We start from the raw sequence: 17,878 nt of genomic DNA on the forward strand, positions 1-17,878 counted from the left end.
CACACTTTCCTTGGAGATCTTTCTGTTTTATTTCTACCACAGATTTGACATAATCTTTTGCCAGTTCCTTCTGTGTTTGTGGAAACCCCCCAGTATAAAGAAATGTTTCTGGAGGGTTTAAAGCTTAATTCTGTGACCTTGAACAAGTTCCCAAACCTCCTTCACAAGTATAATGAAGTAACAGTCATTCATTACATTGTCATGGTAATTAAATACAATGACAAACTTGCTGGACCATAGTAAAATGCTCAATAAAGTTAATCCTCTTCCCTTTTTTCCTAGTTTTTTTGTTTCCTTCATAGTGCCTCACTGGCCAGTGGGAGGTAACCTGGAACACTGATTCACAGTATGGGTTCTGGGTTTGATTTTCTGCTTAGCCACTCCCTAAGGAATTAAGGAAACATAATCTCTTTATACCTAATTTTCCTTGTCTGCAAATTGGGGATAATACTAGCATTTACTTCGGAGGGTTAGCTGCAATGATTAAATGACAGAGAGAGGTAAAGCAATTAGAGTGTAGCACATGGTGAGTACTCAAGGAATGCCTGCTGACACTATCACAATGCGCAGTGATAGTAGGTGCCTAAAAATACAATGAATTGAGAAAAAAAAAATCAGAATAGATTAACTGAGATAATATTGGTTGCTGTTCTCTACCCAATGGTTGTCTTCTTTTCTATTTAGTTTGCCCAATGCATTTTATACCTGGATTTTACAAAAGATTTACTGGACTGGTTCAAACTGTATTCAAGTCATAAAAATCATAAAAAAATATATATTTTTTGTACTGGAGATTGAACCCAGGGGCACTTTACCACTGAGCTACATCCCAATCCTCTTAATTTTTTATTTTGACACAGGGTCTTGCTAAGTTGCTGAGACTGGCCTGGAACTTGTAATCCTCCTTCTTCAGTCTCCTGATTAACTGGGAGTACAGGTGTATACCATGGAAAAATAAAAAAATTTCGAAGACAAAAGCCAGAAGGAATTGTTAAGTAGAATCATAACAAAGTGGGAAAGATGTTTTATGAGGGTGAATGAGAAATTTCTAGGGTTATACATGTTATTATTTAAATTTAGCTGATGTAATGTTAATATAATTATATTAGGAACATTAAACTAAGAACATCAGAAGTATAAATAAGCTTTTTATTCCTCCCTCTAACAGGCTAATAATGTATTATAAACATCTCATTAATCTGCAGTGTTTCTAGAAAAGTAAGGTATTTAATTCAGAAATATTGCTTTTTAAAAAAAGTGTTAATTTCATCAGTCTTATAATTTAAGGAATCAACTATTTCTACAAGGACAAATACCAAAAATTACAGTCCTCAGCCTCTTTCTCTCAGTTCCCCTCCCTAAGGTAACCACATTCAAGTTCATTACCTGAGTCTTAGATATGTATGTCCCTATCTCTAAATAATATTCATGTATATGTTTTTCTTATTTTGTGAGATAAAGATTTAGCTCTCTTTCCTGTATTCTCACCACCACCAAAGCTCTGTGAATTCGTCATTGCTTCATCCTCCCAATACAGCATCATAAATTTGGTTAGATCAACAATTAGTATTTATATTGTTAATACTTCTGTTTTCCGTATAGAGTAGAGCTATGTGGAAAATCACTATTAACTTTTTATTTCCTGGACTGCTTGTGTTTTCTTGCATTCTAATTGTCTTGCTTTTTTGTTTCCTCATTTTGTGTTACTTGCTTTGTTTTCTATGACCACTAACACATATCACTATTTAACCTTAAACTGACTTCCAGCTTCTACATGGCTCAGTATGGTTATTCATACCAGCTATCTGATCAACTTCATCTTCTAGAAAAATTCTTTCCCGGAGTTGTCTGAGCTGCTTTGTAACTAGCTAACAACCTCTCTTAACCAACATCCTGGGGATTTTCTCTGCTTCTTCCCTGTATGGATCTTCTTTTTCCTGGTTACAATCTTCCTTTTTCTTGGTTTACTCATCCTTTAGGTGGAGTATATCCTCCCTCTAGTAGCTTCTTAAGGATAGATGTGTAGGAGGTAAATTTTTTGGAGAACTTGGAAGCCTAAAAAATGTCCTCACTCATATTTGGCTTATAACTTTACTATAGAGTACTAGGTTGGATATATTTTTTTTAGTCAGAATTTTGAAAACATTGCTCTCTTGTTTTCTATTTTCCTAAGTTTCTTTTGAGAAACCTGAATTTATCCAGATGCATAATCTTTGTGTTTTTCTGGATACCTGTAGAATCTTCTTTTTGAACCCAGTTCACTGGGTTGAATGTTTCCCCACCAAAATTCAGTTGAAATTTGATGGCCAATGTGGTATTAAGGAGTGGAGTCTTTAAGGAGTGATTATGTGATAACCTCTCATGAATGGGATTTGATGCCTTTATATAAGGGCTTAATTGAGGAAATTCATCACTTCTTGCCCGTGTGTCTTCTGCCACATGAGGACACAGCAGACTCTCTCCCCTCTGGAGAATACTGCATGAAGGTCCCATCTTAGAAGCAGACAATAGCCTTCACCAGACCTGAACCTGTTGCTGTCTTGATCTTGGGCATTTCCATCTCCAGGACCATGGGGAATAAATTTTGTTTTTTATATATTAGTCTCAGCTGTATTGCTATGGTAACTCAAACAGAATAAGAGTTGATTTTTAGGCATTGTGTTGATATTTTAAGTGGGCCCTTATTTTTCTTCCAATAGCTCTTTTTTATTTTCCAAAAAAAAAATTTTTAAAAAGTTTCCAATTCTGATTTTATGAGTGCATTGAAATAAGAATCCATGGTGTCTCTGAAGACATTGAGAGCTTTGCTGTTATTCTCCCTATACACTTTCTGTTTTCATCACATTAAAAAATTCTTTTCAGGCTTTTCTCAGACCCCTTCATGCTTGATTGCCTGCTCATACTGAGGGCCTCAAGAGCTGCCTGGAAGCTTTAAATGAGTGGGTGAGGTTTGTTCATGAGGAGATTTCCTGTAGGGTGAGTTATTACCCTGTGTCTGTGGTTGGGGAACCTTTGATGTCAACATCCATGTCTCTTTGGGCCTTTCCTCTTGGGTCTGATGAATTCCCACCAAGGAAATACACTTTGGTTTCCTGGAGGAAGAAACTCTGCACTTAATATGCATGCATCATTTACCTAACTCTCCCATTTTCTCTGTTTATTAAAACAGAACTGTGTTTTACTTTCTTCAGAGAGGAAACCTGTCTTCTGCTGGTCCAGGGAGGGGAGCCATCCAGCATTCTGGAGAAAGAGGGGCATCCAGGGATCAGATTGTTCAGACAGCTTCCAACCAACATGTTCCTCTTTTCAGGGAGTAGTGGTGTCAACACCTGAGCCTTCATTATTTGGTGGTTTAAATTGACCTGATTCTTGGCTTTCTCTAAGAAGTAAGATATTCAATTTGATTTTTCATCAGTACCATTTGTTCATCTGCTTGGTAGCTGTTTCTTTTCATGTTCACTTTATCCTTGTACCTTTATGCCTTAAAAATTCCCTTTATAATTTGGCCAATATCACTATACTGATCTCCTTTTGGTTTTCATGAGATCCTTTCCCCCCTCCCAACTTTCTTTTCCTTTTTCCTCTCTAGCTTCCCCATTTAAGAGAAACTGTACAACCCTTGACCTTTTAAGTCTGGCTTATTTCAAGTGCAGTTTAAAAGAAAGTAAAAGTGTATTTTCAATTAGCCATCCTTTTGCAAGTTTGCTTTCCCTAGGTGAAAAATCCTACACTGGATATTTTCTAGTGTTTGGAGAGTTTTACAATTGCCTGCACTTAAAAAAACCACAGGCAGCAGACTCTGGGCATGCTTTGCTGGGAGGAACTCCTCTTCAAACCCAAAAAGTAGGAGTGTGTTTGCTTCTCTTACCAGTTAAAAATAAAAATTCTCCAAATCAAGAACCAAGAAAAAGTTATGGGAATCTGATTGCAAAAAGCATTTTCAAAAGTATTAGCATTCTCTCTAGGTGTCCATTGACAGATGAATGGCTAAAGAAAATATGGTATATATACACAATGGAGTTTGATTCAGCCATAAAGATGAAAATTATGTCATTTGTAGGAAAACAGAACCGACATTATTCACTTAACATTATGTTAAGTGAAATAAGGCTAGACTTAGAAGATCAAGGGTTGTACAGTTTCTCTCAATGGGGAAGCTAGAGAGGAAAAAGCCAAAAGAAAGGTGGGAGTAGGGCAGGAATTGCATGAAAATCAAAAGGAGATCAGTAGGGAAAGGACTAGAGGGTATGAGGTGGGGAGAAAGAGGGGAAGTGTTGGGGAGTGATATTGGCCAAATTATAATTATATTGTATGTATATATGTAACAACAAATCCCATCATTATGTAACTATAATGCATCAATAAAAACTGTGAAAAGAGAGGAAGAAAAAGAAAAAAGTATTTAGCATTATCAAAAAGCTGTGGGATTTAAAAGCTTTTACCATAAAGAAGTTTGAGTAAATATGTTTTAACTAATTTAAACATTATACAATGTACACACATATCCATTACAAGGTGTCCCATTAGTATGTACAATTTTTATGTTTTTATCAGTTAAAAATAAATTCAATTAAAAAGAAGTGAAGGGGCTGGGGATGTGGCTCAAGTGGTAGTGCACTCACCTAGAATGTGTGAGGCACTGGGTTCGATTCTCAGCACCACATAAAAATAAAATAAAGATATTGTGTCCACCTAAAACTAAAAAAATAAATATTAAAAAAGAAGTGAAGACAAAAGTTAAAAAATAAAAAAAACCAAAGTGGCCTTTTAAAAACATATTTAGTATTCAAATAACTTACTCATTGTGGTAGAAAGAATAATGGCCTCTCAAATATTTCTACATCCTAATTCTTGGAACCTATGACTGTGTTGAGTTACATAGCAAAGGGAAATTAAGGTGGCTAATCAGTTAAATCATACAGATTGTCTACATAAACCTAATGTAATCACGAGGATTCTAAATGTGGAAGAAGGAAGCAGAAGGGTCTGTGTCAGAATATGATGTTAGAAAGATATGACCAACCATTGCTAGCTTAGCCAAGAAATATGGTCAACCTCTAGAAACTGGAAAAGGAAAGAAAACATTCTCCTCCAGAGCCTCCTGAAAGAGCTGGAATAATATTTTGTCTTTAGCCCAATAAGCCCAATTTTGGACTTCTGACTTTCAGAACAGTAAGATAATAAATTTGCGTTGTTTTGAACCATTAAGCTTTCTCATAATAGGTAACAGCACCAATAGGAAATGAATATACTCACTACAATTTTTTTTTTAAAGTGAGTCATACTTTAAGGTTTCAGCAAGTTAATTCCATTCCTTACCTAGAGGCAGACTAACTTGGAAGTAATGAAGTTTAAGCTTCAGGGCTCTGGATACAGAGATCCCTTTAAATACTGGAGTTGAAGAGTATCCTAGGTAGAAAGGAGAAACCATGTTGCAACTAGGAAGCATTCCTGATAAAAACGCCCTAAGAGAGCTTAGAAGATAGATCAAAATCTCTAAAGCTACATGATTTGTGATTTCTGTTCTTACTCTGAGTAAATTATTGCATTCATACCTAACTTTATTTTGGTATTTTTGTATTTATTTTTATATAGAGTACTCCCTACTCTAGGCCTTCAGAAAAATTAGATCTGCCCACTCTTGCCTTTTAAAAAGTAAAAAATGTTATATATATTGTATAGATATAATTATATGTAATTATTATTTTTAACTATTGGGAAAGGGAAAAAATGCTGTTAAGGCTGAAGTGGCTAATAAATGCCCCCAACCCAGGCCCTTCCACAATATCAAATCTGTCAATGAGATTTTAAGGGAAATACATCAGTTCCTAGAATACATAGGGACTTATTAATATTTTAAGATGGTTAAAATTGTATCTGATCATGTAATAATCTTACTATAACAAGGACACAGTCTAAAGACAGGGAATGGGAAGTCACTTGAAAAGAATCAGATGCACTAGAACTGAACTGAATACAACCCCCCAAATGAATATTTATTGCATATGGAAGCACATTGGGTACTGTGCTTTGTTTGGGGTGGGAAAAGAGGACACCAGAGGGCATTTTTATTACATAGGAGTAGGGGGTCCTCCTTCTACCTTTTTCCCCAGTGTTTTTGTATTGTGGTAAAATAAGCAAAACAAAATTTTCTGTCCTAAATCTTTTATGAGTGTAGTTAATTAGTATTGTCTACATTCACATTTTTGTGCAATCACCACTGACTTATCTCCAGAACATTTTACTTTTCAGACCTATTCATAAATTTCTGTCAGATTTTTAAAAAATGGGGACAATTCACCATTTGAACATTAGTGTATAACAGAGTAACTTACACCAGATACTACTTTACATGTATTAACTCAATGAATTCTGTTAAGAAGTGCATGGAATAGAGCTCTAACCACCTTAAAGATGAAGAAAGTGAAAGTCATAATGTAAATGGGAATTGAACCTAGGTAGTTTATGCATGTAACCACTATGCCCTATGGTTTCCCCAGATCATTTTCTGCCAATAAATATTCTCATGAAAAGTCAACATCAGGGGATAGGTTAAATACACTATGCCATAGAAGTCTCAGTCCCCTTCTTCGCTCCCAGTGGTGATGGGCTCGGTTTCATTGCTAACAATGGTTACCTGGCTCAGTAATTGTCAATGGGGGCAGTGGTGAATAGGGCTTATGAAAAACTACTGGCCCCTCAGATGATGTTTATATGACCTGTTATAGGTAAGTTGTACACTCTTTTCATAGAATATTTTATTGACATGAGGGGAAAAGCAGGTTATGGTGGAGTATGTATCAAAATGATATTGTTTTTGTAAATATTTGTGTGGATGTATACATATAAGAAAATTAACCAAACTATTTTTTCTGAAATTTTTACATTCCCTATATATTGATTTGATTGATTGAGTTGGGGGCAGGGGGAGAAACACTTTCATGAAGTTATGCCAAGAAGCCCTTAGCTAAAAGTGATATTCTATGCCTCTTTGTACTCCAGGAAATTGGCAGTTTTTAGAAGAGAAGGAAATTTTTACCACAGGTGGTGCTTCTCACAGAACAAGGATTTTTAAGGAGCACTAGAGAGAGACCTGGCATAACCAAGAAGACACCTGGTTTGAGGGTCAAAGCCAAAACTTCAAATACATTTTTTTGCTCAAATCTAGGAAGAGGGATGATTACCAAGATCACCACCCTGTAAGAAACTTGCTTCTCCTAATTTATTAGGCTTACACATCAAGTTTTTATGTGCTACCTTTTTATATGTGATGTAGCTGGATGTTTTTGTGCTTGTAGTGCAGGCTCTCCTTATGGTGTACATCATGCTAATGACAAGGAAGACATGGAAGAAGAGTCCATGGTCTATTCTCTTGTAAACTCTTATAGTGTGAAATGTATAGGCACTGAATGATATTGATGGATTAGTAATAGTTAAATATAATATACTTAATATGCAGAGACAGTAGGGATGTAATTTTTAATTTAAGACCCCAACACAGAAGGCAGGGTACAGAGGCTAATGGCTTTGTGCCACGTAGGAGACATTTATGACTTTTTATCCATGTTTAGGATGTTAAGAGATACAACATATCAAAGATATCTAGTGTCATTCATTTATTCAAGAACTTATGGGAAGTAATTCAGGACAGGAATGGTACTATGTTATCGGGGATATAGTTTCCTTCTCTCGTTTCTCCACTTTGCATGGCCTCAAACTCCTGATCTAAGAGGACAGTGTATGCTTCAGAAAGAAGGGCAGACGAAGAAAAAAATAAATTGCCACCACATGACATTTCTATTTCCACTTATTAGAAGGATGTGGAAAATGTTTTTAGGCTTGGTAACTATATGAAATAAAATCTGGGTGTCTGTACCACAGTTAAATAAAATAATTAGAAGATGGCAATTAGTATCCTCTGCCATAAGCACCAATTGTAGGATCTTTTAACCTTGGTGATGTGGATGTTTTGGGTCAAACTAATTCTGTTGTGGGTATCCTGTGCATTAAAGAGTGGGATTAGCAGCATCCCTGGCTTGTGTCCACTAGTAGCATCCTGTTTGTGATTACCAAAAATATCTCTATGTACTGCCAAATGTTCTTTGAGGAGGTCCTTTCCACTCCTTGTTGTGAACCATTGATTTACTGTGTGTAGGAACTGTGTTAGTCACTGGGAAGAAGACAAAAACAAACCATAAGTCAGACAGTTTCCAACAGTGGTAAATGTTAAGATGAAAATAAAATAGGGTAAAAAGTCAAGATAAGGTCTTGGCATTGTGATGCATGCCTGTAATCCCAGCATATCAGGAGGTAGCGAAAGGAGGATCCCAAGTTTGAGGCCAGCCTCTGGAATTTAGTGAGATCCTGTCACAAGATAAAAAAATTAAAAGGGCTGGGGATATATCTCAGTGGTAGACAGCCCCTGGGTTCAATGCCCAGTCCTGGGAAAAAAACCAAAAACAAAACAAAAGCCAGTTGGGTGAGATGTAGGGATGGTGGACTGACAGGATGCTGGACATTAGGTGGGAGTCTGATGAGATCTTGGGGTTTCAGGTGATTTCAGGTGCAATTGAAAATATTTGGAAAACTTTAAGCAGGGAATGACATAATGACATGATCTTTGATCTTTTTAAAAATTAAAAAAAATTAGGTAGTTGCTGAGAATGTGTATGAAAGGGTTAGGAGAAGATCCAGGGAGATCAGAAAAAGTTTGTCATAATAGTTCAAGTGAGAGATGATGGTGGCTTGCAATTTTGAGTGGCAGAGGAATGGAGAAATAAAATTCAAGGAGAAAAAATTAACAAAAACAGGAGAGATGGCTAAGGCAATCTTTGATTTGTCCAAATGGCTAACAGGCAGCTTAAGTAGTGGTTTTCCACACATTTTGAAATTCAGTCCAGGCCTGTATAGATTAGTCTTGTCTATTTCTGTATTAGCTTCCCCTGGCAGCTGTAACAAGTCACCATAAACTTGGTAGCTTGAATCATCATATTTATTCTCATAGTCCTGGAGGCTAGAAGTTCACTATCAGTTTCACAGAAAGGTATGCAGTGTCATGATCCAGCACAGACTCTAAGGGAAAATTTGCTCCTTGCCTCTTCCAGTTTCTGGTGGCTACTGGCATTTCTTCACTGTGGATATCACTCTAATCACTGCCTCTGTGGTCATAGTGCCACCTCCTTTAATGCATGGTGGTATCTTCCTTTATTGCTCTAATAAGGATAATTGTGATATAGTTAGGACTTAGCCAGTTCTCAGATTATATAACCTCTCCATCTCAAGAGCCTTCATTTAATCACATATTTTATCTTCTGCCATAGAAGAAAATACTTCCAGCATCCAGGGATTAAGACATGGGTATCTCCTGGGAAGCTGGAATTCAGTCTGTCACACACAGTTCCTTAAGTATTTGAAATCACTTTTGGCTAGAGAAAGAGGGACTGAAAGTCACATGTTTCTTTAGAGATCAAAGTGGAAAGCAACACTGTGAGACAATAATAAATAAAATGCTCTTCAGTAAACAAACAGAAAAATCTTAAGAAAGAAAAATAAATTTTCATAAGTGGATTTTCAAGATTTCTAGGAAACAGGCTGAGAGATTTAAAAAAAATACAGGCATGCTTCATAGACTTTAGACAGTCATTCTAGACTAGACACTAAAAAGCCAATGCTTGAAAGAATTGCTATATTTATATATTGGGTAATGGACACTCAAATGCATGATACATCACATGTCTGGAGGGCTTGGCTGGGCCATTCAGTTGTGGTGGTACCCAGATTAGAGAGACCCTGAGAAGGCAGTAGACACCAAAAAGAAAATGAGAAGGCAGAACTAGGCTAATCCACAGAGGCAGGGCAAGATAACAGGCACAAATAGCTTGGCAGCTGTGGTTGGGAGCTCTAGATTGGGGTTCAGGGACAGGACTTTGTCACTAGAAAGGGATCCTAGTTCCCAACATAGTGTAATAAGTAACTAGGAGAGGAATTTAGGCCTTAGGGAACAAGTGATTGGGCTGGGGACTTAGTTCAATGGCAGGGAACTTGCCTAATATATGTGAGGTCTTAGGTTTGAGCCCTAGCACTGCAAAGAAAAAAAAAGGAACAAGGAAATTACAAGTATTGGAGTTCAATCAGCATTGAGCTGGATAAGCAACAAAGATGACTCCTGTGGAATTCTAGAATGCTCAGCTAGAAGATAAGTGCTACTTCTTAGAGACCAGAAACTCAGGCAGACGTTTAAGTAGGAAGTCTGACAAACCTATGTAATTCTGATGGAAAAAGGGAAAAATAACAGTCCTGTGTATGAATTTATAATGCCGTTCAAGACATAAAGAAGTCATTACTGATAATGAGAAGAAAAACAATTTAATATGCAGTGTAACTAAATTCATGTAATACATATCTCCTCACATGATAGAAATTGCTAAGTACCTAAAGAGAGTTAGGAAAAACTAACAAATATGATGTGTGAGACAGTTTGGTACAGTGGTAAAGCATACAGATTCTGTAGCCAGACTCCCTGGTTCAAACACTGGCAAAACATGGCAATGTTTTCAATTTAGCAAATTATAGCCAGTTGTGAATGAATATCCAGGGAAACTAGATACATGAATTCTAGACTCAAATCCTTACCCTCAAATCCTTTCCTTGGGAAAAAGGATCAAACTTTCAAAGTCTCTAGTTGAAGATCTGCAAAATTGAGTGTTGAGGTTTAAGATCCCCTATATGTAAACATTTAAGTTTTGCAAATCCTCATGCTTGTCAAAAAGTACCCAGACTCCTTACTATACAGTTTGAACAACTTTGAGAATCACTGTGTAATCTTAGTCTGTATAGCAATCATTATCAAATTTTATTATTCCCATTTTGGAGATGAAAATGGAGGCCTAGCAAATTTGAAAAACTTAAAATCACATGGCTACATAAATGATGACGTTGGGATTTTGGTTCTTCCAGTTCTAAAGATGTGTGTTTTTCTCCTTTTTTTGGCATGTTATTCTGACTTTAGACTTGATTTTTGTAGAGTAGGCCAAGATCACACACATTCAATATCTTATGTATTTACCCATATAGATCTCACTTTGATATTTCTATGTCTTTACTTTGAGCTGTCATTTGTTCATTTCTCTCCTATTTTAGTACTCCCTTTCCTTGTTATTTATGGTGTTGTTAGACCATATGGGCTAACTCCTATTTCTTACTCCTGTTAAATGTCTCCTTCATATCTGTTTTCTAGCAGTAACTCTTGACTTTTACTTGAAATGATATTATACACCTTACAATAAAAAATCAAATACACACAAAATTAAAATACACATTAAAATTACAATGAACAACAGCTGGGTGCTGTGGTGTATGCCTGTAACCTCAGCAACTGTGTAAGGGACACCTAGGCAGGAGGACTGCAAATTTGATGCAGCCTGGACAACTTAGTGAGTCTTGTCTAAGATTAAAATTAAAAAGAGTGGGCTAGAGAGTACCTGCTTAGCATGCAAGAAGGCCCTGGGTTCAATCCCAAGTCCTAAAAAAAAAACAAACAAAAAAAGAGGATGAGGGCTGGGGATGTGGCTCAAGTAGTAGCATGTTCGCCTGGCATGCGCGCAGCGCTGGGTTCGATCCTCAGCACCACATACAAATAAAATAAAGATGTTGTGTCCGCCGAAAACTAAACAATAAATATTAAAAAAAAACTTTTTTTTTTTTTTAAAAAAAAGGGAGTATCATGTATATTCAATAGCAAATCGTTTCCACAAATAGATACTAATTTAAGCTCTTTTTGAGTTAATGGTTATTCATTTGTTTTAAACGTTCATCAATATTACTTAATTTTTCTCATGAAAAAAAAAAAAGAGGATGAAACAGACCAAAGAAGAAAAACTCCAGTTATTTTTCATTTTCTTTTATATTTAGGTCTTTATGAGACAAGGAAATAAATTTTCATGTCTAAACACTGAAACCTAAATCGTTAACTAAATTGTTACTCTTACAATCACTATCTCTAAATGAATATTTGAAAGGAAAGCAGCATTTAATATTTAGCTTCTAGAATACAGAAATGTCTCAGAAACTGTGGACACCAGTGTATGAATATTTGAGGTAATATCTGTGTAATTTGTAGCTCTCACAAACATAAAAAACACTGCTTTTTGGATATGTTATACATTAACTTTTTAAGTCAAAAATTCCACATTGTAAAATAAGTTCAGTCCAATGCTATGATAGTTAATGCAAACAGTTGTAATCTCTATTAATAGATGATCTTGAAAAGGTAGAATTCTTTTTTTTTTTTTTTTGAACCAGGGATTGAACCTAGGGGCATTTAACCACTGAGCCACAATCCCAGTCCTTTTTTATATTTTATTTAGATACAGGGTCTCACTGAGTTACTTAGGGCCTTGCTAAATTACTGAGATTGACCTTGAACTCATGCTCCTCTAGCCTCAGCCTCCAGAGCTGGGATTACAGGCGTGTGCCATGATGCTGAGTGAAAAGGTGGAATTCATAACAATTTTTGTGTTACTAACACAAATGTCAATTAAAAAACAGTATGACAGGTGTAAAAGTGCAGTAACAAAAATATATCAATAGTCTTATTTGAGTAAACCATAGTAAGATCAAGCTTAAAAAAACATTGTCATTGTTTTCACTGTTGTTGGTGACTCTTCTCTATAAATACAGTGGTTAATATTTATCATTTATCCTTATTTAAATTTCCTATGAATAAATTTTCCAATACTGAATACTATTTTCAAACACATCATTATCAGCAACTGATTAAATAGATTATGACTGAAAACTCATCAAAGCTTTCAAGGCTATTGATAGTTTCATGCAACTTTAAAACGTCTAAATTTGGAAGTAACTGGCTAATCAATGAACCTTTTATTGGTAAAGAGCCACCATTGCACCAAAGTCTATCAATATGTAAATATGGGTTTTAACATGCTTATATATTTTTTAAAGAGCTGGAATATACTCTTTGTAATATATTTGAAACATTATCAAATATTTTGAAAATTTCACTACTACCTAGTCTATGTGTGGCATTTAAAAAACACTATTAGCCAGTCATAGTACATTTTTCTAAATTGAATTTTAAATTTTCTAGTGGCTACCATGATAACAAATTTATTATCTTGACACGGTGTATCAGAATCTTCTTCCATGAAGTTCACAGACCTTTCTTATTGTCTCTTTCTAAACGATTCTATAAGAAAAAAGATAACATAGTAAAGAGAAACAGATTCACAGACAAAAATATCTAAAAAAACTCTTTCTGTGTATAACAATTAATTATACAACTAATCATGTGTGAAAAATGAATTAGGAAAGTCTCAAATTATAAAAACTATAAAATTTTAGTTTTGCTTGAAAAACTTTACAGGGCCAAAATAATACCCTTGGATAAGTTCATTTTTTTTCAATTTCTTAATCTATTTTGCTTTTGTTTCACAGGTGACCCAGGAAAACAAAATTTTTAAAATTCCCCTACAGTAAACCCAATTAAGAATTTTGGCAAGGAAAGAATGAGGGGAAGCAAAAACCCAGTAGGAATGGCTTTTCTTTTTTGTCTTTCTCAAATTAGAACTGGCTTCACAAATTATGCTTTCCTGATCATGTTATAAAGATGACTATAATATGTCACTTAAAACTGAAGGAAAATGGCAGAGAAATTAACCTTAAGAGATCACTTGAAATCTCTTAAGAGGAACTGCAGAGTATTATTACTTGTACACAAAACTCTTGTTCAGTTTGAGCATTAATGCTTTCAGAGCAACTTAAATAACATTAACAATCAAAAAGACGATGGGATTAGAGGAGGTATCTTGAATAATAACATACCACTTTTACACAGTTATTTATACCTAACTATTTTAGATAAAAAATCACAGCTTTAGCTATTAAGGACAAGTCCTTTAAGCAAATGGTGATTTTTCCAAAATGAAATTTAAAAACTGTCAAGTGCTAATGGGTTTGTGCTGCCAAAAATCCCTAATCAGTTCTTTTTCTTTTCTAAGAAGAAAGTCAGGGCAAATAGGGAAAGTAAAGATTACATGTTTTGAAGGAACTGTATTCTAATATTTACTTAGTGCCTATATAAGGGACAGGAACCAGATGGGAAAATCCAAATGGATTTAAAAGATGCAAAATGAGATTTGATTGTGGAAAAGAAACCAGGTTTCCCTTATTTTTATTTTGTTTCTTTAATATTTTAATTATCCTTTATATTATGCTTGTTTCATTTGAACACCTCAATTATGTAAAATTAAGAAACTCGTAAGTTTTCCAGAGAATCTTGGAATATAATTCAGTTACTAAAGTTGGTTTTTGACAACAGAAAATATTCATGAGGTTAAACTCATAAGGTATATTTCTTATTTAAGTAATGGAGTTAGTTGAGGTACATGGATGTCTGATAATTTACCTGAGGGTTATAGAAGCTGGGTTTTTTTTTTCCCAACCCTTTGAACAGAGATATTTATTATTGGGAGCTGGTTTCACATGTGATGAGAATAGTTGTACCAAATATTGAGGTAAGGCACTTCAAGGATTAGCAACAGCAAAAATCCACCACTATTCCTTGGGCTGAAGAGACAAAGGAGGATATGGTTAAGGGGCTCAAGACTGAGGGCCAGCAGGTAGAACTGGAACTATTGCCCAGTGGGGAACTGGAACCATGGAGGAGGGAATTAGAGCCATGAAGGAGATGATACCCAAAGGAAGTGGGTAGGGGGAGGAGTTCTTGGTTTTCTTTTTCCTCTTGCTTTTAGCCTGGGAAATTATCTCTCTGAGACATGGAGTAGAGCAGCAATGGGAAGAATGGATCAAGAACACATAGTCTAATCAATGACCAGCAAAGGCCAAAGAACCTGGTTAATAATGAAAGTTCTAGAGAAAGATTTTCTGACTTTGAATCCCAGCATTAAATCTATCACCTTCTTGTTTACTTTGGGTGAATTATATAACACTTCTGGTTCTTGTTTGTCCACAAAAATGTGGGTATTAGTATATTTTAACTTACTGAGTTGCCATGGGGGAGTAAGCATATATGAAGCCAAGCGTTATATCTATTGCACATTCTCAGTAAATGTAATCTATTAAGAATTTTAAAAAATGAGATACAAGTAGAAATTAGATTAAGGCCTAAAGATGCTATCAAACAAGGCCCAACTCCCAGACTGGTACTTGGTATATCTAGGAAGGGGTCCTTTTCCAAAGAAATGGATATTAACTATTTGGGGGGGAAAGAATTACTCAGAAAATCTTTCTACATATTTTGCCAAGAATACAGAAGTTCCAAGCTGAAAGTAGTTTTTTTTTTGGGGGGGGGCACGGGGTGGGAAGGGAGGTGGACAGGTTGGGGAAATCTTACTGTTATATATTCTTTAGGGATTAAAAGAGTTGCCCTTTGCTATTGCTGTTACTACAATGGAGACATTGAGCAATGAATGCTGTTTATAAGAAATTTAGGGTATGTCCTGTTTTTCTTTTCTCCATTCAATGGTCTAAGCATTTTTCAGACCCTGGTCAAGTCCACAGATATTGAAATATCCTGGTTGAGGACACCTTGAATTCACAGGAGGGAAAAAAAAATGTAGGTACAAGGCCTTTGAAATGACTTCTCCACTTCCCATGGTGGATCTTGATTTCATGGAGTAATTCTTATCATGCCCTCAGGAGGTAAGCAATTTCACAAACTGTACTATAATGAGGGGAAGGGCAGTCTTGATGGAAATCTATCTATCTACTCCAAACCTATTTGAACTGAGCCCTTAGTGTCCTGGGACTGGGACACACAGGATATCTACCCTTCTCTAGGCTACCCAGTCTTCTTACTGTTCTTGTCAAAATAGGCTAGTTGAATCAAACATGCAAACCAACTGGGAATGCCAGATTACAAACATGCTTTGGAATGCTTCTTAACTAACCCAAGACCAAAGTGTATGGTTGAGAATAAGATATTCTTCAGTAAAAAGAAAGTGAATCTCAGAGAGATAATATAATCTCCAAAAATCGAAAAGCTAATATAATACTAAGGTATTCTAGGTATTTATATATATATAATATATTATATATATATATATATATATATATATATATATATATATATATATATATATATAATATATTATATATAATATAGGTATTCCAGGTCTCTGACTCCAAAGTCTATTAAGTATAGTGTCTCTGGAGTGGTCTCTTTCACATATGATCAAAGTATGGTTGGGAAATCACTTCAGGTTATTGCATGGCAACTAAAGAGAGGGACAAAGATAAGCCCAATATGGATGAATGTTTGGAAATAACTCTATAAAGGGGCATAATGTTTGCAAAAGGGTAGAGATGGAAAACCTATGGCTTAGATCTGACTATGACTTTAACAACAGAGAGATGTTTTTTCCTCCTATTTCCATTGTTCGAATCAACTGTACAGGCAAATCATGTTATGTATTTTTTTTTTAATTTTTTATTGTTGGCTGTTCAAAACATTACATAGTTCTTGATATATCATATTTCACACTTTGATTCAAGTGGGTTATGAGCTCCCATTTTTACCCCATATACAGATTGCAGAATCACATCAGTTACACATCCATTGATTTACATATTGCCATACTAGTGTCTGTTGTGTTCTGCTGCCTTTCCTATCCTCTACTATCCCCCCTCCCCTCCCCTCCCCTCCCCTCTTCTCTCTCTGCCCCCTCTACTGACATTCATTTGTCCCCCTTGTATTATTTTTCCCTTTCCCCTCACTTCCTCTTGTATGTACTTTTGTATAACTCTGAGGGTCTCCTTCCATTTCCATGCAATTTCCCTTCTCTCTCCCTTTCCCTCCCACCTCTCATCCCTGTTTAATGTTAATCTTTGTATTTTGAATGCCACAGTCTTTTGTCCTAAGGTATCTAGAATACTTGGGACATTTGGCCTCACTTTGGCACAAATACTGCAAACATTCCACAGTGAAACTCCAGATTTTCCAGAGCCAGTATATTTTTCAATGCTGAATTTTTTTCTGCCTCAATTTTTTCACCTAACATTTCATCCAAATTGAGATATTAAGTTACATGTCAACATTTTTTATGTGATGACTACCTTGTATTTTGCTGCAATGTCCTAATCTTCACCCTCTAGGTAAATCTGCCTTCTTCAATCATTTAATAAAGCCAGGATTAAGTAACTCATTTTAAATTTAGAAGGACAAATATTGATTACTATTTCAAAAAATTTAGGTGAAGTGTATGTTACCCACCTGAAGTTCTGAGTGCTCTTTCAGGAGTCGATCATATTCTTTTGAAAGTCTCTCTGACTGTGTCTTCATTGTCATCACATCACTCTGTGCCTTAAAAAGGGCTAGAAAATATCAAATAGAATTTTATTTTCAAAGAATTTGAAATTTAAAGAAGAGCTGCAAGACTTATATAGAGAATTTGTATAGTCTTTACTCAAATTTACCAGTTGTTAATGTTGTACTACATAGGTTATCATTTTCTCTCTTTGTCTTTCTCTTTCTTTCTTTTTTTTTTTTTTTTGATGGTAGTGGGAATTGAATCCAGGGGTGCTTTACTACTAAGCCACAACCCAAGTAGTTTTTTTTGAGCTATGGTCTTGCTACTATTGCTGAGGCTGGCTTCAAACTTGAAATCCTCCTGCTTCAGTCAGGATCCCAAGTCTCTGGGATTATAGGTGTGCACCATCATACCAGGTGAGCACACTGTCACACATGATTATTTTCTTCAATCACTTGACAGTAAATTGCAGACATCATGCCTCTTTACTCTTTAAAATTTTACTGTGTATTTCCTAAGAATAGAATATTCTCTAACATAATCATTATAGTTACTAAATTTAGGAAATTTAACATCAATGCAATACCTTT

The 17,878-nt window shown here is 35.5% G+C and overlaps 1 protein-coding gene across 2 annotated transcripts in view; it reads right to left on the minus strand.

The window, feature by feature from the left end:
- Positions 1-7,464: 7,464 nt before the first annotated feature.
- The window catches only part of Bcap29 (B cell receptor associated protein 29), a 45,097-nt gene continuing 34,683 nt past the window's right edge, over positions 7,465-17,878 (minus strand). For both annotated transcript variants that reach the window (XM_027926396.3, XM_027926397.2), the window contains exons 7-8: positions 17,252-17,352; positions 7,465-13,207 (exon numbers count right to left, since the gene is read on the minus strand). In XM_027926396.3, coding sequence (XP_027782197.1) covers positions 13,172-13,207; positions 17,252-17,352 — 137 coding nt within the window. In that variant the 3' untranslated portion in view covers positions 7,465-13,171. The remainder of the gene's footprint in view (positions 13,208-17,251; positions 17,353-17,878) is intronic.

The sequence above is a fragment of the Marmota flaviventris genome, chromosome 1 (genome assembly GCF_047511675.1).
Source record: "Marmota flaviventris isolate mMarFla1 chromosome 1, mMarFla1.hap1, whole genome shotgun sequence".
NCBI classification, from domain to species: Eukaryota; Metazoa; Chordata; class Mammalia; order Rodentia; family Sciuridae; genus Marmota; species Marmota flaviventris.